Raw genomic sequence first — 20659 nt, 5'->3', positions numbered from 1 at the left:
GGAGTTGGCTGCTATGTAACAGCTGGTGGACTCCATATTGAAGGCGGACCGGCGGTACTCCTTGTCCCCGACTGTGGAACTACTGGTGGAGAGGAAAAAGCTACAAATGGACTTTGAGCTGCTACCCGCTGGGAAAGCAGTGCACCAGCTCCACCAGACACAGGGAACCTTTTATGAGCATGGAGACAAATCCTGCTGGTCCACCAGCGGAGTAAGTAGGCAGCCATGAGGGAAATAGCCCAGATAAAATACATTGTACTGGAGCTGTACACCTCCCGGGCGCCCGGAAGGGAACTCGAAGATGAAGCAGTTCCTTGATGGACTGGACATTCCGGTCTTGGGGGAAGCACTGGCCCTGCACCTGCGGGAGATGTTCGCAGGTTCACTAGTAGGGGAAACACTGTTGCCAAAGTTGGCTCAGGCCTCAAAATCGCTGATCCCCCAAAAAGACAAAGACCCGACGGAGTGCGGGTCCCACAGACCCAACTCACTCCTTTACACCGATGCTAAGATCATGGCGAAGGCCCTGCAAGGCAGTTGGAGAGCTGCATGTCAGAGGTAGTCATCGAAGATCAAACAGGCGTTGTCAAGGACTGGTACTGAAACTGCTTGGATTTGGACCATGGTTCACCTCATGGGTGGAACTACTATACACCGCTCCCATGGCAAGAATATGGACAAACACCACTAACTCTGGATACTTCCCACTGAACAGAGGCACGAGGCAGGGATGCCCACTGTCCCGCTGCTGCTTGCCCTGGCGATCATGCTACTGGTGATTGCCCTTGGAGCGGGGAGAGAGAGAGATAGAGAGAGAAAGAGAGATCGAGAGCGAGAGAGAGAGCAAGTGAGAGAGCAAGAGAGAGAGCAAGAGGCATGACGAAAGAGAGAGGGAGCGAGAGAATGTGGAGATAGAGTCTCACTCGACACATATTTAACTGCTCCTCTACATCTCGAACTCCCTGGCCAGCATGGCAGGATTAATAAAACTCCTGAAAGAGTTTGCAGCTTTTCATTTTTCATTCAGCTTTCTCGAGTTACAGGCTTAACCAGAGTAAAAGCAAAATCTTCCCTGTGACCCTGCAGGGGGAAGAAGCAGAACTGGGGGGGACTGTCACTCAAATTGGCCCAGTCCAAATTTCGCTACCTGGGGATCCAAATAGCCCATAACTGGACACGGATCCACAAGTGGAACTTGATAAGTTTGGTGGAGGAAGTTATGTCTGTGAGTGTGTGTCTGTCTATGTCTGCGTGTGTCTGTCTATGTCTGCATGTGTGTCTGTCTATGTCTGCATCTGTGGCTGTCTGCATGTGTCTGCCTATGTATGCGTCTGAGTGTGTGTTTGTGTGTCAGTCTATGTCTGTGAGTGCCTGTGTTTGCATCTGTGAGTGTATGTTTGCGTGCCTGTCTATGTCTGCGTCTGTGAGTATGTGTTTGTGTGTCTGTCGATGTCTGCGTCTGTGAGTGTGTGTTTGTGTGTCTATGTCTGTGTCTGTGTCTGTGAGTGTGTATTTGTGTGTCTGTCTATGTCTGATTGTGTCTGTGTCTGTGAGTGCGTGTGCTTGTGTGTCTGTCTATGTCTGCATGTGTGAGTGAGTGTGTTTGTGTGTCGGTCTGTCTGCATGTGTGTTGGTCTATGTCTGCGTGTGTGTCAGTCTATGTCTGCGTGTGTGTCAGTCTATGTCTGCGTCGGTCTATGTCTGCATGCGTGTCTGTCCCTGTCTGCGTGTGTGTCTGTCTATGTCTGCCTGTGTATCTGACTCTGTCTGCGTGTGTGTCAGTCTATGTCTACGTGTGTGTCGGTCTATGGCTGCGTGTGTGTCTGTCCATGTCTGCGCGTGTGTCTGTCTATGTCTGCATGTGTGTCTGTCTATGTCTGCGAGTGCGACGAGTGCGAATATGTCTGTGTCTGTGTGTATGTGCTGAGGATTAGGAAGAAGGTTCTGTAAAGGAAGTGGAATGTGGGAACCACCAGTTCTACCACTGGGTGGCCACCACTGAATGAGTACAGGGATGGGGCAAGGAACCAGGAGAGGAGTGGGTGAGGATGGAGGACAGTTCCTGTGTAGTGACATGCCTCCAAGCGCTGGGACAACAGCACTCCCATTCCCCCCAGCCAGATGCTCCAGTGGTAGTAGCCACGTTCAGAACGTGGAATCAAATGAGGGAGCACTTTAGACTAACAGAAATGTCCACATGGTCCCCATCTTCAATAATCACAGATTCACTCCTGCAAAAATAGATACCTCCTTCAAGAGGTGGAGACAGGACAAGGGGACACTGATGGTTTGGGACATGTACACGGACAGTAGAGTAATGATCCTCGGGGAACCCATAGAGAAGTTTCAGCTCCCGAGAGGGAACGACCCGAGGTCATATAGGTCAAAAACTTCCTCCGCAAGGAAACGCCAGGTATCCCCAGATACCAGAACATTCACTTTTAGAAAGACTACTGAATGCAGGCGACCTAGGGGAGGAAACTGTGCAGACATGGATGGACAACTGTTAAAAGACTCTGGATCGAAGCACTGCACAGGGCAAACTTCACCTCCACATGCACAGGCCTGAGCCTAACTCAACTAAAGGTACACAGGGGGCATCCAACAAGAACACGAATGAGTGGGTTCTTTCCGGGGGTGGAGGACAAATGTGAACGGTGCCAGGGAGGCCTGGCTAATCACACACATGTTCTGGGTGTGTCAGCTACTGGACGTCCTCCTTCGAGGCCATATCCAGGGTTGTATGAGTGAGGGTGGAGCTATGCCCACTAGTGGCGGTCTTCAGGGTATCAGAGCAGCCAGAGCTCTTCATGGGGAGGGGGGAAGGGGGGGGGGGAAAGAGCTGAGGCCCTAGCCTTTGCCTCCCTGATCGCCCACTGGAGACTCCTGCTCAGCTGGTGATCGGCAGCGCCACCCAAGCTGCAGATTGGATGTCCTGGCAACATTTCTCAGGCTGGAGAAGATAGAGTTCGCCATTCGTGGGTCGGAAGAAGGCTTTCACAGGCTGTGGAAACAGTAGGAATTCTTTGCCGATAGCTCAGCTGCATTCAATAAAAAAAATCCTCATTTCCTCCAAGAACAAGGGACCTGGGATATTCAATATTGCCACTCTACAGCGGCCATGAAATAAATGAAAATCGCTTATTGTCACAAGTAGGCTTCAAATGAAGTTACTGTGAAAAGCCCCTAGTCGCCACATTCTGGCACCTGTTCAGGGAGACTGGTACGGGAATTGAACCCACGCTGCTGGCCTGCCATGGTCTGCTTTAATAGCCTTGTGCTAAACCATACCGAGAGTAATAGATGCAGGAAGCATCAAATAGTAGCCATTTGGGAGTACTATAAGAAACAGTACTACATATGTTTTCCCTTAGCTACATTTATCATTGAGGGTTCAGTTTACCAGACTTTTACAACCAAAAACCTGAATTTAAAAAGTGCCATTGAGGTGGTAAATGTCCCAAAGCGCTTATAGGAGCATTATCAAATAAAATTAAACAGAGAGTCATAAAAAGAGATATTAGGAGGGTAACCTAAAGCTGGTCAATGGGGTAGATGTATCTTAAAGGAATAAAAGGAGAGTTAGAGAGGCAGAGGGGTTTTGTGTAGGAATTCCAGAGCTTAGGACCAAGAGTGCCATTGATGGAGCAGTTAAGTTTGGGAATGCATAAGAGGCAAGAATTGTAAGCGTGCTGATTTAGAACAGAAGGAAGCTATTCGACCCACTGTGCATGTGCTAGCTCTTTGAAAGCGCTATCCAGTTTTTCCCATTCGCCTGAAATTTTTCCTCCTCTGGACACTTTGTACAGACAATTGGTTTATATTGGTCCAATGCACGGCTAAATATTTTCTTTACTTTTTGCATTTGTGCCTTACCTACACAGCCTTGCATGAGTGTATTGTAGAAACACTCCAGTATCTCCCTGGCTTTGCAGGACACGATCCCAGTCAAATTCATAATCAGACAAAAGGGGACCTTTGAAGTCCTGTAAATTACATTGAGAAATTGTTACTTTTCGGCAACAAAGAAGTCTAACTTACCAACTTGAAAGAAATTCAGTCAAAGTTGACTTTGAGAAAGAATTGAAAATTAGCAATGTAATACGTCAAAAACAATTTAACAAACTCTTACTTAAATCAATTAGATTTTACTTTGCAGTCATATGCAATCTGTCTCCTGCTGGCTCCAAAACAGACAGAACACAATTTTCAGACCTCAACAGTCACAAAGGCTAAGGGTACACAAGCCAAGAATTCTGTTCAATTTTTATGCAAAACCAATATAGGAAAATCTATTTGCGTTTTTATACACATGTATTGGAGCAATCAAATGTAGCAACAGCAGTTGGTGAATTTACAACCAAGATGTCATGATGTTGCTACGTTTCCGCTCTCCGTTGGGAAATGTTACGTCAAGATTAGATAGTTCCACGGAGAGGAAGATTAACCCAACGGAGGCAGAACTCTCAAGGCCCCTTGCAGCGTGCACATCCGCCAAGTCTGAATATACAAATCCTGACATGTGTTGCCCATCGTCACAGAGAGCCTTATACAAAGTCCAAAACCCTTTTCTGCCTATTTCAAGGTCACCTATATCAGGATGCGGGCTGGCAAGCAGGCTCTCAGACTTGGGAATTTGATGGTCTGGTGTTCAAATGTGTGCCAAGATGCCAAAGAAACACACCCAATTGGAGAGTCAATTTCTGGGACCTGAAGGCTGGCATGCACAACTTTCTTTTGTTCAGGTCCAGAGAGCCATAAAATCCTCCTCCTAGGTGGACTAACTGGCAATCGCCACCTTGAGCATTAGGCCACTTCTTTGGTCTGTGGGAACAGGCGGGTGCTAGATGTATGCCCGCTGAGGAAGTTTAAAAAACATTATTTCACAGGATTGGGCATCATTGGTTGAGGCCAGCATTTGGAATGTGGGGTGAGCCACCTGCTGTAGCCCATCTAGGGAATCCTGAGTGGCTTGCAAGGCCATTTCAGTGGGCAATTAACAATTAATGTGGGTCTGAAGTCAAATGTCGGTCAGGCCAGGCAAGGATGGTAGCTTTCCTTCCATAAAAGGACACCGGTGAACATTATAGGTTTTTACAACAGTTGGTGATAGTTTAAATAGTCATTACTGAGGCTAGCTTTCAATTCAAGGTTCATTCATTAATTGAACTTAAAAATTTCACCAGCTGCCAAAGGGAGATTTAAACCCACGTCACGCGGGCCTCGGAATTATTGGTCCAGCCACTGTCTCCACCAAAAGCGAAAATCACAGAACCTCTTTGCTGCTTCACAGCTCCAGGGTCCCAGGTCCATTTCCGGCTTGGGTCACTGTCTGTGCGGAGTCTGCACATCCTCCCCGTGTGTGCGTGGGTTTCCTCCGGGTGCTCCGGTTTCCTCCCACAGTCCAAAGATGTGCGGGTTAGGTGGATTGGCTATGCTAAATTGCCCATAGTGTCCAAAATTGCCCTTAGTGTTGGGTGGGGTTACTGGGTTATGGGGATAGGGTGGAGGTGTGGACCTTGGGTAGGGTGCTCTTTCCAAGAGCCGGTGCAGACTCGATGGGTCCAATGGCCTCCTTCTGCACTGTAAATTCTATGATTCTATGATTCCTTTATGCTTACAGCAAAAATGCTAACACCCAGGGATTGTTATGTTAACTGGAGGGTGGTGGGGTGGTGGAGGGGTTTGCTGTTGGGAAAAGAAAGGATTTTGAGCAGCACTCCTGTGGCAGCTGGAGCTGGGTGGGCATCACTGTAGCATAGTGATTAGCACAATGGTTTCACAACGCCAGGGTCCCATGTTTGATTCCCGGCTTGGGTCACTGTATGTGCGGGGTTTGCACATTCTCCCCGTGTCTGTGTGGGTTTCTTTGATTGAAAGCCAGATAGAAAGATCTTTCATTTCCTTTTGGGACCAAATATCAAATTCAACGGACAGTCAGTGCACCCACTTGATTTTTCACTCTTTAACCGGTCACGGGTTTGCCTGACAGTGAGCAACTTATTCCGTCATTGACAGTTTAAAAAAAAACATGCTTCACTTGCAACACATTGGAATAAAATAACATTTTGACAACATGTTTCCTTTTTGGTGCTTTGAATGAGGTTTGTTCTAATCTATATAATTGGAATGTCTTCTGAAAAGCAATCCCGACGGGCAATTTACATTGGTCATGCCGTGCGGGGACGATGCAAACTCTGTGCAATCCCCGTGTATTGATGAACATGTTGCAGCTGGTGGTTTGTATTGTACAGAATGTTTTCAACAAACAGGAGTGTGGAGCTGATATTGAGCTGTTTTGTGAAAATTGGAACTGTGAAACCTAGACTGGCCTGGGGAAAGGAATATTGGTGTAGTTCGCTGGGGATCTGAATCTTTGATGTTGAAAAGGTGAGAATGTTCTCATGCTCCAGTTTGAGCCCAGGGTGGGGGCAGTAACGGCGTCCTGACGGCCATGGGGGTTGATCGGACAGGCCAAAGTTGTTACCGTGGAGTCGGGAGGCATCGGGCGAGGTGGCCAACTCCTCAATGGAGAAATACCCAGAAAGAATCAAAGGCTGCTCATCTGCTTCGTGGGAATTGGCTGTTACTTTTAGACCTGTATTTTACAAGAGATGATGCAAATGAAAATAGGCCATTCATTATACAAAATGTACTTCCCCCAAGGATTAATGATTCATTAATTATCGAATACCTGCAGTATCTCTCGTGTGGCCCTAGACAGTGAATTTTCATATACAGGACACAATCACAGCTCTGCATGTCTGATCCTGTTCTCACTCAATGCTGGCAAAAATTCAATGCACCAGGGGCTACTGCATAGTGATTATGAAGAGGAAAACTAGATGATTTTCCTTCCCTCCCTTGCCTGGGGCAAGAAAACTTAAGTGCCCGAAACACTGCCTTGACTCAGGAGAGACTGGGAAAGCGAATGTGGCGTGGGTCCCAAAAGTTGGCCGGCGTGGGTCCCGGGAAAAAAAGTTTGAAAAACACTGCATTAGAGCATCAAGAGAAATTCCATCAGCAATGCCACTGCTGCACCCCCCGGATACAATGGAAGGATCATTAAACAAACATCCTTCTTCAAGCCAGTTCCAGAAGCATTCAGGAAAACCCCCCTGCAAAATTAACTTCGATGGACAGTACTCGGTGCCAGATGGTCAAAAACAGTCTCCCCCGCCAGGTCAAGGTTTTGTTTTAAACTCTCAAATGGCCAGTATTCCAGGGGAGGACAACGCTTTCTTTGAAGCGAGGTAGGATCGACATTAATAAGCCGGTGGAGCTTGCTACCAATCATTCAAAATGGCAACAACTTGCTCATCAAGTTGCTTCACATGGGGTCACAACATCGTAATGATGAGGCAGTGAAGGAAAGAAAAGGAATCCTGCATCCAACCTATTTGCCTGAAGATCATGCGGGTTGAGATTCAGTCTCTTCAATCACATGAAAACCCATGGCGGAAACACATGAATAGAGGGAGACACAAAGCCACATAACCCAGGCACATTATTTTTCAATGCGGCGTTCCACCCTGTATTTTTCTAGTTTAACCTCGTCCCAAAATCATATCCGCAATACTTACAAACCCCCAAAAAATTATGCTAAACTATCATCTAATCTCTCATTACCTGAATAATAAGTGCAGCCACACCCACTTTTTCAGCTGTATCTTCAGGGTCCTCCAGTTCCTTTGTTGCTTCATATGAATAAAAATAAACAATTTCACACAAATCATCTGTAATACTTGCAATGGGTTTAGCTCAACTTTGGACCCAAAAAAACCCTTGAATTTTGAACATTCAGATTTTTAGCATTCTGTGTACAAGTTTTGGAATTTTCTTCAGCAATTTGTCAATGAGCACTCACATTTTTAATGTTGAAATTACTTGTGTCAATGTCAAAAATCTGCATTTACCTTTCGGACTTGTGTGACATCACCTCTGCATTTGTTAAGACATATAGCTGCCTTGCTGCACATAATGCACAATGCCCATCGACTCTGATTAGAATGTAAATATATCATATTCATAGAATTTACAGTGCAAAAAGCCATTCGGCCCACTGGGTCTACACTGGCCCTTGGAAAGAACACCATACTTAAGCCCACACCTCCACCCTATCCCCATAACCCCACCTAACCTTTTTGTACACTAAGGGTAATTTCGCCAATCTACCTAACCTGCAAATGTTTGGACTGTGGGAGGAAACCAGAGCACCCGGAGGAAAGCCATGTAGACACGGGGAGAACGGGCAGACTCCACACAGACAGTGACCCAAGGTGGGAATCGAACATGGGACCCTGGTGCTGTGAAGCAACAGTGCTAACCACTGTGTTACCGTGCTGCCCATTGAGCTACCGTGTCTCCGGATATATAGGGTATTTTTTTTAAATCTAAGACTGTGTGTTTCTCTTGGTCACATCCATGTGCCCATAACAAAGTAATCAAGAAATTCCCTGAGCAAGATTTATAAAATCATCAGGAACTGCACAGGTTACCCCTGATGATTCAGGTGGTTAACTAGTTGCTCCCAGGGTCAACCCCTGGAACTAACAGTTTTCATTCAGTCAGGGTAATTCTAGTACCACTTAGCCTCTAACTAGGGAAAAGACAGTCCTGTTAGAAATAGCCAGATGGTAATGATCAAACGATTAGTGCCGGAATTTACTGGCTGTTCATGCCGGCGGGATCTTCCAGACGCACTGATGGCGCACCCCCGCCTTGGGCTTCCTGGCGACAAAGGGCGCATTCAACGGGAAATCCCATCGACAACGATGGGACCAGAAGATCCTACTGGCGGGCCGCCTCCGCCGCCGATAAAAACAGGGTGGGTTGCGCAGAGATACAGGCCCCGAGAGTGGAGTACTCACTCTTTGAGGCAGCCATGTTTTGCAGCATTCTGAGGCGAGCTTCATTCAGAACATCTTCGAGAAAGACAACATCTCCTTTCCGGGTCTTCATCCCCTTAACTAGCCCAAAAGGAACATGCTGACAGCTGCAGAAACAAATACATAAAAAAGATGGCAATTTGAGTCTCAACTTTAATTTTGTTTTAGGAATCATTTTATTGAGGCATTTATAATTTAAACATTTTAACATATTAACATTCTAAATAACAGAACGGTCCAACACACACAAAAACCCCACAGTAACATACCCAACTTCCCCCCGCCCTAACTCCTGGCTACCCATATATTAGATTCCCTGCCCTTATTCTCCACTTCCATGCCTCCCCTTTCCCACCCCCCCCCTTCTTTCTGCTGATGGTCAGTTGTCTTTAAAGAAGTCAATGAATGGCTGCCACCTTCGAGCGAACCCCTGTATTGAACCCCTTAAGGCAAACTTAATCTTCTCTAGCCCGAGAAACCATGCCAGGGTGAGAGTAGGGTCAGTGACAGTAGTGGGAACTTGTGCATGGAGTCAGAAGAAATAGGAGAGGCGTTGAATGAATACTTTTCTTCAGTGTTCACAAAGGAGAGAGGCCATGTTTTTGAGCATGAGAGTGTGATTCAGGCGGGTAGGCTGGAGGAGGTAGATGTTCTGAGGAAGGATGTATTAGCAATTTTGAAAAACCTGAGGGTCGACAAGTCCCCTGGGTCAGATGGGATATATCTAAGGATTCTTTGGGAGGCAAGGGATGAGATTGCAGAGCCTTTGGCTTTGATCTTTGGGTCCTTGCTGTCCACGGGGATAGTGCCAGTGGACTGGAGAGTGGCAAATGTTGTTCCTCTGTTCAAGAAAGGGAATAGGAATGACCCTGGTAATTATAGGCCAGTTAGTCTTACTTAGGTGGTCGGCAAGATAATGGAAAAGGTCCTGAAGGATAGGATTTATGACCATTTGGAAAGATGCAGCTTAATCCGGGATAGTCAACACGGATTCGTGAAGGGTAAGTCTTGCTGTACAAATTTGATTGAATTCTTTGAGGAAGTAACTAAGTATGTAGATGAAGGTAGAGCAGTTGATGTCGTACATGGATTTTAGTAAGGCATTTGATAATGTTCCCCATGGTCGGCTCATGAAGAAAGTAAGGTGGTGTGGGATAGAGGGAAATTTGGCCAATTGGATAAGTAACTGGCTATCACATAGGAGACAGAGGGTGGTGGTGGATGGAAAATTTTCAGACTGGAGACCAGTTACCAGCGGTGTACCACAGGGATCAGTGCTGGGTCCTCTGCTATTTGTGATTTTTATCAATGACTTGGAGGAGGGGGCTGAAGGGTGGGTCAGTAAATTTGCTGATGACACCAAGATTGCTGGAGTAGTGGATGAGGTGGAGGGCTCTTGTAGGCTGCAAAGAGACATTGATAGGATGCAGAGCTGGGCCGAATAATGGCAGATGGAGTTTAACCCTGATAAGTGCGATATGATTCATTTTGGTAGAAAAAATGTGAATGCGGATTACAGGGTCAACGGCAGGGTTCTGAGGAATGTGGAGGAACAGAGGGATCTTGGGGTTCATGTCCACAGATCCCTGAAGGTTGCCACTCAAGTGGATAGAGCCGTGAAGAAGGCTTATAGTGAGTAAGCGTTTATTAACAGGGGGCTTGAGTTTAAGAGTCGCTGGGTTATGCTGCAACTATACATGACCCTGGTGAGACCACATTTGGAGTATTGTGTGCAGTTCTGGTCACCTCATTATAGGAAGGATGTGGAAGCATTGGAAAGGGTGCAAAGGAGATTTACCAGGATGCTGCCTGGTTTGCAGGATAGGTCTTATGAGGAAAGGTTGGGGAGCTAGGGCTTTTCTCTTTGGAGCAGAGGAGGATGAGAGGCCAAAATCCGCATAGCTTTGTACACGCCCAAAACATATGTAGATGATTCGCCGGACTTCCCCCGCACCTCCCATACCTGCCCTACACCTCCTCAAAAACCTTACTCATCCGGGCCACAGTCATATGAACCCTGTGGACCACCTTGAACTGGATCAGCCAAGTCTGGCACACAACGCCCCCTAAACCACAAGGCCTTTTACAGCAATCGACAACGATTTCATGGTTATCATTAGCCTTTTCATAAATCATAGAATTTACAGTGCAGAAAGACTCGGCCCATCGAGTCTGCACCGGCCCTTGGAAAGAGCACCCTACCGAAGCCCACACCTCCACCTATCCCCATAACCGCACTTATCCTTTTTTGGACACGAAGGGCAATTTAGCATGGCCAATCCACCCAACCTGCACATCTTTGGACTGTGGGAGGAACGGAGCACCCGGAGACCCACGCAGACACGGGGAGAACGTGCAGACTCCACACAGACCATAAGACATAGGAGCGGAAGTAAGGCCATTCGGCCCATCGAGTCCACTCCACCATTCAATCATGGCTGATTTCAACTCCATTTACCATTCTCCATTTACCAGACAGTGACCCAAGCCGGGAATTGAACCTGGGACCCTGGAGCTGTGAAGCAACTGTGCTAAGCACTGTGCTACCACTGTGTTACCTTGCCGCCCGATTTTTATTGAATTCAAATTTCACCATCTGCAGTGGTGGGATTTGAATCCAAAGCATTACCCTAGCTCGTTGGATTACTACACCACCACCTCCTCAATGTTTTGAAGAATTCTGGATATGTGGAAATCAGTAACTGTATAGAAAAGTAGAAGGGGGAAAGCACACAAAGTCTGTACCCTGGCCACGGGTTAGAGGGCTGACCAATTTAACAAGGAAATACATTCTTCTGCTAAGTGCTTCAGAATCACACCGATTTACTGCTGCAGAACAGCAAGATATCCAATTTTCCCAATTAATTAAGGAGGAAACAATAAGCTCAAACCAAAGAGAAAATGCTGGAAATTCTCAGCAGGTCTGGCAGCATCTGTAGGGAGAGAAAAGAGCTAACGTTTCAAGTCCAGATGATCCTTTGTCAAAGCTCAACAATGAGCTCAAAGTCTGCCACATCCAGAATTTTGTCCACATCTCACAATCCTTTTAAGTGAAAACACACGTAAAAACACATACGTAAAAACACATTTACTTTCAAAAAAAACTTGTGCTTGGGGTGTGAACATCACTGGTGAGGTCAGCATTTATTGCCCATCCCTAATCACAGAATCAGAATTGTTACAGCACAGGAGGCCACTTGGCCCATTGTGTCTGCACCAGCTCTCCAAATGAGCATTACGACTTAAGTGCTATTCCCCTGCCTTTTCCCTGTACCACTGCACATTAGTAATCATCTAATGCCCTCTTGAATGCCATGATTGAACCTGCCTCCACCACACTTCCAGGTAGGGCATTACAGACCCAAACCACCCATTGTGTCAAAAAGTTTTTCTTACATCACTTTTGTTCCTTTGCAAATCGCTTTAAATCTGTGCCCGCTCATTCTTGATCCATTTACTTTTTTTTATTTAAAAAAGAGTACCCAATATTTTTTTCCAATTAAGGGGCAATTTAGCGTGGCCAATCCACCTAACCTACACATTTTTGGGTTCTGGGATGAAACACACGCAGACATGGGGAGAATGTGCAAACTTCACACATAGTGACACTGGGCTTGGATCAAACCCGGGTCCTCAGGTAGGCAGCAGTGCTAACCACTGTGCCACCATGCAGCCCCATTCTTGATCCATTTCCAAGCGGGAAACATTTTCTCCCCTTCTAGCCCCCTCATAATTTTGAACATCTCTATCAAATGAAATCATGAATATCAGCAAAATGGTGGTGGTAAGCTACTTCTTGAACCGCTACAGTCCATGTAGTTTCGGTACACACAGTGCTGATAGAAAGGAAGTTCGAGGATTTCAACCCAGTGGCAGTGAAGAAACAGTAATATAGTTTCAAGTCAAGTTGGTGTGCGGCTTGGAGGAGATCTTGTAGATGGTGGTGTTCCCATCCGTCTACTGCCTTCGTTCTTCTAGGTGGCAGAGGTCACAGGTTTGGAAGGTGCTGTCAAAGGAGCCTTGGTGAGTTGCTGCAGTGTATCTTGTGGATGGTACACAGAACTGCCACTGTGCATTGGTGGTGGAGGCTGTAAGCATGGCCCAATCAAGTGGGCTGCTTTGTCCTGGATGGTGTTGAGCTTCTTGAGCATCGTTGGAGCTGCACAAACCCAGGCAAGTGGAGTGTATTCCATCATGCTCCTAATTTGTCCTTTGTAGATGGTGAACCGGCTTTGGGGTGTCAGGAAGATGCGTGCGGGTTAACAAATGCATACATTTAAGAGTGGAAATTGCACATGACAATCATCGATGGAAATGGGGTTCAGGAGTAAATCATAAAATTTGAGAATAAATTTTGAACATACGAATTAGGTGTAGGCCACTCAGCTCCTTGAGCCTGCTCCACCATTTAATAAGATCATGGCTAATCTGATGGTAACCTTAACTCCACACTCTCTGATTATCCCCTGTAATCTTTCACCCCCTTGCTGACCAAGAATCAATTTAGCTCTGCCTTGAAAATGTTTGAAGACTCTGCTTCCACCATTTGACGGGGTGAGTTCCAACGACCCACGACCCTCAAGAGAAAACAATTCTCATCTCAGTCTTATTTTTAACCATTTGAGCCCTAGATCTAGAATCTCACCCAAGAGGAAACATCCTCTGCTCATCCACCCTAAAGTATCCTGGGATTTCTTTTTTTTTTTATAAATGGACCTTAGTAGGTGACTTCGCCATATGTTTATAGCTTCCGATGTTAGCTCCTTTCGCGTGAATTCCAGTCAATCTTTATTGCTCATTGTGTCACAGATCCTTAATGGAATAGTGGATATGTCATTCTTTCCACTTAGGTGCCACATGATAGCTCAAACTCTATCTACTTGGAAGATAGGATTGGTTTACAACCTGCTCTTGATCTCTCCAGACTAGAGGTCTATCTTTACATGGCAGATGGAGGGCCTTTAGTAAACATGGAACACAGAGCTGAAACATGAAACGAACAGGGACTACTACACTGCCCTTGCAACCGTATTCTGGTTCATTGAAGCCGTTTAATGCATTCGAAAAGTGAACAAATAACCTGGAAAGAAGCTGACAACTTAATCTCAAACAGTTCAATGTACGGATCTTATAAAAAGTATACTTCAGAGGGTGTCACACGATGTGAGCGCGGGAGTGGCTGCGTTTTCGCGAGTTCTGGCTCTGCTCGACTTTTAATCCTTTATTTTATCCTAATGCACATTTCATAATTGTCTTTTTTTGGGGATATATGTCTTGCGTTATTGTTGTATTTCTTTGTTGCTGTAAAGAGGAAAGGTATATCCACACTCTGGATTCTTGTAAAACATGATGAGAGGTTCATTAGATGTTGCTCACACAATCAAAGATGATCTGCCCAAAGCCCACACAACATTCTGCTGATGTCACAACACATCCCGTGACGCTAAACCAGCAGGAATATATTCTCTGATACTGAGCAACTATGTTCCTGGTTGATCCTGATTGGAGCTTTGTGATAAGGAGCTGAGTTTAATTAAAGAGAATCCTCATTTAAGCATGGTGGTTGAGTGGGCTGGGGTGGGACCCAGCTTGCAGTGACGTTGTTGTCTTCGCCTCAGCAGTGTGCGCGCATCGGGATGATGTCTGCTATTGAGAATGTTGTTCTGAATGAGAATCTTGGCTCGATGATGCTGGTCTTTGGAACTCACTTTGAGGAATTGCAAGGTATCTGGGAAGAATGGAGGTGCAAGAGAGAATCCTTGTATTTGATAGAGAATATTCCCTGGCATCCTCAAGAGATCCTGAAGAGTGCTTGATGATCCTGTCGCAGTTTTGGCCTTTTCAGGCAACATAGACAGTGTTACTGTCCTGCAATTCTTCAATAATCCTGGACGTTACTCCCTTGTGATTATGTTGTCGATTATTTGTTGCTGTCTTTCTCCTGCAAGGGTGTGCGAGGTGTGAGCACGAGGGCGAGAGTCGCCTGTTATCCTGTTCTAGCAAAAGCCATATTGAGTCGATTATGTGAAATGTGGACTGTGCCCAGTTTTACTCCTTTCTTTCATTATGTGCTGTAATCCATGTGGTTATTGGAAGGCAGTGCTTTTTGAATACCCCTTATTTTGTTTATAATGAAGATGAGTGGTGCCACGGCAGAGTGGATGGGTGGTTGGTTGGTAGGGTTAGCCAAGTCCTCACTGAGATTGAGGATAGCCTCCCAGTTAGAGCTAACTGTCAGGTCTTTATTTTTGTTACTTTGAATTTAAGAATCCGTGCTCGTCTCCTTCGATGCCTGGGCAGATTATGTATCCTTGGGAAGACTGGGTCCCTTCTGACTTTTCCTTGAGGTTGGAGTATTTTCAAAAAAATCATTTTTCTTTAGAGCTGTTATAAGAGGAAGAATTAAGTGTTGCCGCACCCCGAGGTGGGCTTGGTCAATCCTTGACTGATTTACTGAAGAGGAGAGATTGTTTGCCATGCCTGTATATTGTTTGAGCCTTTCCCTCGTGTCGGGGTAGGTTTGATGGGGGACGTTAGGTGCCCTCCTCCAAAAGGTCTTATGTGGTGGTCCTCCAAATGTCCTCCTCTTTGTGGTTGGGATTTTAACATGGAAGCAGTGATTGTGTCTCTGTTGAGACAGCACTGTCATATCCCTTAATATCCTTCCTGTGCTGATTGTAGTGTGGGCATTCTTCCTTTAGGGATTTTGTTTTCTTCTATTCGTCTGGGCGAGCAGCGCGGAGTCTTAAATCCTTGTCTGGTGGTCTATGGGAAGTTCCCCTTATTGTAACTTGGAGGGTGAAAAGGATTCGGCCCCCCTCTCCCAGGATGCCCAATTATTGGGAGTCTTGACGATTCTTCTCTTTGGTGATTGGGTCTCTGTGGCTGGGGCTGACATAATAGTGTAAATAGGGATGGTGCACTGCCCTGGGTGTGGTTGGTAAGGTACAGGATTGGCTGGGGTGTAGGTTTTGGGGTGAACTGGGGGTACTGATTCCTGTGTGTCAGGATGTGCTGGACTAGGACATGTCTGATGCTGTGGTTGGTACTCTGTTGCTCCTTGGGAGCGTGGGATGTCCCTTCTTGACGACACTTATTAGAGATATCCTGAGAGGTTGAGTTTTGCACTGAGGGCCTGGGGTTGAGCCGAGTCATGTACTTTCGTTGATATCCTGCGACCCTCCTAATGGTGAGGACACTTACTTGTCTGAATGAGCAGCTTGTTCTCTTCTTCTTTAATGGGTGATGGGCATGCGCCGGGGAATACGGACCCATAGTGGAATCCTGATTCTAGGGTGAGGCCCACCAAGGGTGGTGAACCCTCGACTGGAGAACTTGCTCATTCTTTTGGGGAGTTCATGGGCTACCACACTCCCGATGTAGTACATATTTCCCATGTTTTAGGTGCTGCCTCCTACCACCGCTCCCACTCTCTTTCCCTCCCCCTCCTTTTTGTCTTCCCCCCCTTCTCTTGCCCATTCCCTCCTCCTCTTTCCCATCACTCCCTCCCTCCAGTTGCTGGTCACAAACAGGACTTGAGGCTGGTAAATGGCCTCTATGTGTAGTGGAAGTCCGACCCCTTACTGACAAATTTTATTTTCTCAGTTTCAGGAAGTCCGCTAGGTCGGACCTGCCAGTCTGAGGCCTAGGATGGCGCTGCCGATTTCCATCCGAGGAGTCTCCGGTGGACAGAGCCAGAAGCTAGGCCGTTGGCCCCTCTATCCATGAAGAGCTCTGGCTGCTCAGACATCCCAAATACCGCCACCAAGGAGCATGACTACACCCTCACGACTCTGGACAAGGCCTCGAAAAAGGTGGTTCAAAACCCGACAGGTTTGGGGCAGGCCCAGAACATGTGGGTGTGGTTGGCCGGATCTCCCTGGCACTGTTCGCATTTATCCTTCACATCCGGGAAGAACCTGCTTGTGCGTGTCGTGGTCAGGTGCGTCCTGTGCACGACCGTTAGCTGCGTTAGGCATAGCCCTATGCATGAGGAGGTGACGTTCACCCTATGTCGTGCCTCGATCGAGAGTCCATGCCTAGTTCCTCCTCCCATCTTTCTCGTGTCTCGTCCAGCAGGGCCCTTACCTCTTTAACATTCACCTGTACATGTCGGGTGATGTCTGAGCTGGTTCCAGGTCCTTAGCGTGGCCACCACAACCGGGCTTCTTGAATATTTGGCTGGGGGGAATGGGAGTAGGGCAGTGGCCAGTGCTCAGAGGGATGTCCCAATACAGGAGGTTTCCTCCATCTGCAACAATTCTGTCTCCAGTTCTCCCAGCCACCCTCTGTACCCTTTCTGTGTTTACTGCCCAGTGGTAGAGTAGAAGGTTCGGCAGCACCAAGCCCCCATGCTCCGCCTTCTTTGTAGAATACTTTCGCAGATAAAGAATCCGTGATTGGTTCCTGCAGAGGTACAGATGGGTCTGGGGTCCGAGGAGAGGAGGTTGTGGTGTGTTGCTTGTGCCTCTGCTGGAGTTGAGGAAGATATATATTGGTGCACGCCTGAACATGACGTAGAACATTGATCCCAAACCCTTGTGGCAATTGCGAGCATTCGCTGCAGGGGAAGCTGTACACCATTTTACCATGTTTGTATGGCCTTATCCTGTTCCTCCCTTGTTCTCTGGTGGCACTCATAGAGGCATCAAGTTATGGCTAATGGGGAAGCACGGTGCCACGGTGATTAGCATTTAATTGGGAAAAAAATTGGGCACTCTTTAAATTTATTTAAAAAAAGTTACGTCTAATGATTGTATTGAGCTAGTAACACTGCAGTGCTGGTCCCCCTCTGTATTTAAGTATGTGGAGCCCGTGTTCCTGCTTGCTATACTGTATCATTATTGTGGTTTTGTTGCAGTGTCTGTTAAAATGTAAAATCTTAATAAATATACTTTCAAATATTTCACACAAAGGGTTCAGCCATAAGAAGCACAGACTCGCCTATGAAAGCTGACATTAAAAGAAAGTGCAAAAAACCAACACCCCACAAGCAAATCGGAAGCAACCCAAATTTTAACCATTGCTTCAAATTGCAGAAGGTATCATCACAGCAATATTGGCTTTCGGTTACAAAATGACCTGTGTCCCACAGCATACAAAAAAAGGGAATTCTACATTTGTCAAAAATACCAACGTCGGAAAGACAAAACAAAACATATATTAATAAACTGTCACAAATTAGTTTGCAAAACAAGGGTTCTTAGTTTAAGGGTCTGCTTAGGATGAGTTTGGTGATAAAGAACACATCTGAAATCATGCTATGCACACTGTCCTGGATTGATAAATCTTTTTCTACAGACTTATTTTATTATTCAGAAATAATGCTGATAGCAAATGATCACACACGTTATGGCTGGTTTGTTAAAACATCACACGATTTAGTGTACTCGGGGACAATGTAAAGCACTGGTAAACATGAGGTAGAACGTACATTTATCTGCAATAGGTGCAGGGGTGAAAAGTCAGAGGTCAGATTTTTACCCACTCAGACGTTATTGAGCCCTGAACCATTACAAAGAAGTAATAACAAAGGTCTGGGAGTGGGTGACCCTGTCCACCTTTTGTTCGGGGCCCAGTGATTGGCCTGAAGAGATCAAGTGAGGCAGAAGAAACAGTAGACAGGGAATACTAATTGAGACTGTAGCCCCCAAAAAAGAGAGATAATGGTAGATAAACAAGGCAAAATCACCAAGAACCTACAACCAGCGTGACCTCTGGATAAAGTTTTCATACCAGTAGCTGAAGTTTCCAAGATTTACTCCACAAACTAGCCAATCTCCTATGGATGACAACAATTTTAATTCTTTTAAAAAGCATTACTTTTTAAAAATTAAATCTCTTTACTTTTCCCTTTCTCTAATTACCTGTTCAGTTTCAATTTTTAAGACCATCTCTATCTGCTCTGCACGTCTGATGTACTTTCCTGCTGTTATTGGAGTTTTCCTCTTTCTTCCCCCCCCCCCCCCCCATCTTCTGATGGGTCTCTTCTTTTTTCGTCCCCGTCCCCCCCCTTAGTTTCTATAATTTTCTCTATATTTCTTGCTTTCTTTCCCTCTCTAACCACACCCACAAATCCAAACCCCACAAAGGCTGAGAGGGTCAGAGTACTAAATCCGTCTTGGAGAACCTCGAAATTAAAGAACATAAAATAGGAATAGGACTAGACCACATTGCCATCGGGCCTGCTCCACCATTCAATAAGGGCTTCAACTCCATTTTCCGGTCTGGTCCCCGTATCCCTTAATTCCCCCAAGAGACCAAAAATCTGGCTTTCCCAACCTTATTCGTATTCAGCGATGGAGCATCCACAACCCTGCGGGTTAGATAATCTCAGAAGATTCCCAACCCTTTGAGGGAGGAAATTTCTCCTCATCCCAGTCCTATTGGTCTAATCAAGAAAGGAGGGAATCAATGTTCGAGTAGATCGAGGTTCTCATTCTGACGGGATGGGGTAATTACAAAGTGCTTTCTTTACCTACCGTTCAGTCCAGTTGTAGCCCATGATTTTCAGCACTTCAAACAGTTGTTGAAAATGAGTACACTGTTCTTTATCTGTCTGTGGAAAGATACAGCTATTAACATGGAAATCATACCAATATTAAAAGCTGAAAGCCTCAATCATGTTCCTTTACCAATCTAAGTCCAAGACATATCACAAAACAATCAAATTGAATAGTACAGGTTGTGTTTTTTTTATAATTGCTGAAACATGAATGCTCCAATAGGGCACCATACTGTGATTCCAAACACTGCAATATATGATCAAAGTCCTGTGACAAATACAAAGAGAAATAAGTTTAAAACGGCTCCTGAACAGATAGATTCACTTGAGTAAGTACTGAACATCTGCACGTTTCCTGGAAGCAACTATCTGTTGACATGCAACATGTAGCTAACGTACGGTGGGACAGTTTGAATGGCAGCCTCTGATACACGCGCGCGCACACACACACAATCTCATTCAAGTTTTCGCCTAACACTGGTAAAGGTGTCCGCCTGGCCGCTTTAATCAGGAGTGGCATGAGGGGCAGCACAATGGCGCAGTGGGTTAGCCCTGCAGCCTCACGGCGCCGAGGTCCCAGGTTCGATCCCGGCTCTGGGTCACTGTCCATGTGGAGTTTGCACATTCTCCCCGTGTTTGTGTGAGTTTCGCCCCCACAACCCAAAAGTGAAAAAATTAATTGGGTACTCTAAATTTTTTTTTAAAAAGGAGTGGCATGAGATGTCCTGAAGAAATTTTTTTTTTTTGTTTTTTAAATAAAAATTTAGAGTACCCAATTAATTTTTTCCAATTAAGGGGCAATTTTAGCATGGCCAATCGACCTAGCCTGCACATCTTTTGGGTTGTGGGGGCGAAACCCACGCAGACACAGGGAGAATGTGTAAATTCCACATGGACAGTGACCCAGAACCGGGATCGAACCTGGGACCTCGGTGCCATGAGGCAGCAGGGCTAACCCACTGCGCCACCGCACTGCCCGCAGAAAGGAGAAAATAACTGAAGGTGCCCGTCTGGCCTCTCAAATCAGGAGTGGCATGAGGTGTCTCGAAGAAAGGAGAAAATAACCAAGCAAAAACAAGGGAAAATAAAATTGAAAACTAGTTTAAAACTAATTTGATAATCTTTCAACATTTTATCAAGTTATAGCAAAGTGTTACAATAGGATTTGAAAGAAATTTATGCAACGGGGAACAGTTCAACTGTGAATTCATGAAAAATGAAGGAAAAGTGAAAAGGCTTCCCCCCCTCCAAACCTCCCCTCAAATTT

The 20659-nt window shown here is 45.9% G+C and overlaps 2 protein-coding genes across 4 annotated transcripts in view; one reads left to right on the top strand and one right to left on the bottom strand.

The window, feature by feature from the left end:
- Positions 1 to 20659, top strand: part of orc3 (origin recognition complex, subunit 3) — a 276501-nt gene that overhangs the window by 24068 nt on the left and 231774 nt on the right. The window lies entirely within an intron of this gene.
- The window catches only part of rars2 (arginyl-tRNA synthetase 2, mitochondrial), a 126867-nt gene that overhangs the window by 17635 nt on the left and 88573 nt on the right, over positions 1 to 20659 (bottom strand). For all 3 annotated transcript variants that reach the window (XM_072499787.1, XM_072499788.1, XM_072499789.1), the window contains 4 exons: positions 19370 to 19446; positions 8871 to 8995; positions 7630 to 7697; positions 3877 to 3986 (listed from right to left, as the gene is read on the bottom strand). In XM_072499787.1, coding sequence (XP_072355888.1) covers positions 3877 to 3986; positions 7630 to 7697; positions 8871 to 8995; positions 19370 to 19446 — 380 coding nt within the window. The remainder of the gene's footprint in view (positions 1 to 3876; positions 3987 to 7629; positions 7698 to 8870; positions 8996 to 19369; positions 19447 to 20659) is intronic.

The sequence above is a fragment of the Scyliorhinus torazame genome, chromosome 4, assembly GCF_047496885.1.
Source record: "Scyliorhinus torazame isolate Kashiwa2021f chromosome 4, sScyTor2.1, whole genome shotgun sequence".
NCBI classification, from domain to species: Eukaryota; Metazoa; Chordata; class Chondrichthyes; order Carcharhiniformes; family Scyliorhinidae; genus Scyliorhinus; species Scyliorhinus torazame.
Note: the sequence above shows the minus strand (reverse complement) of the source record. Positions and strands in the feature narration are given on the sequence as shown.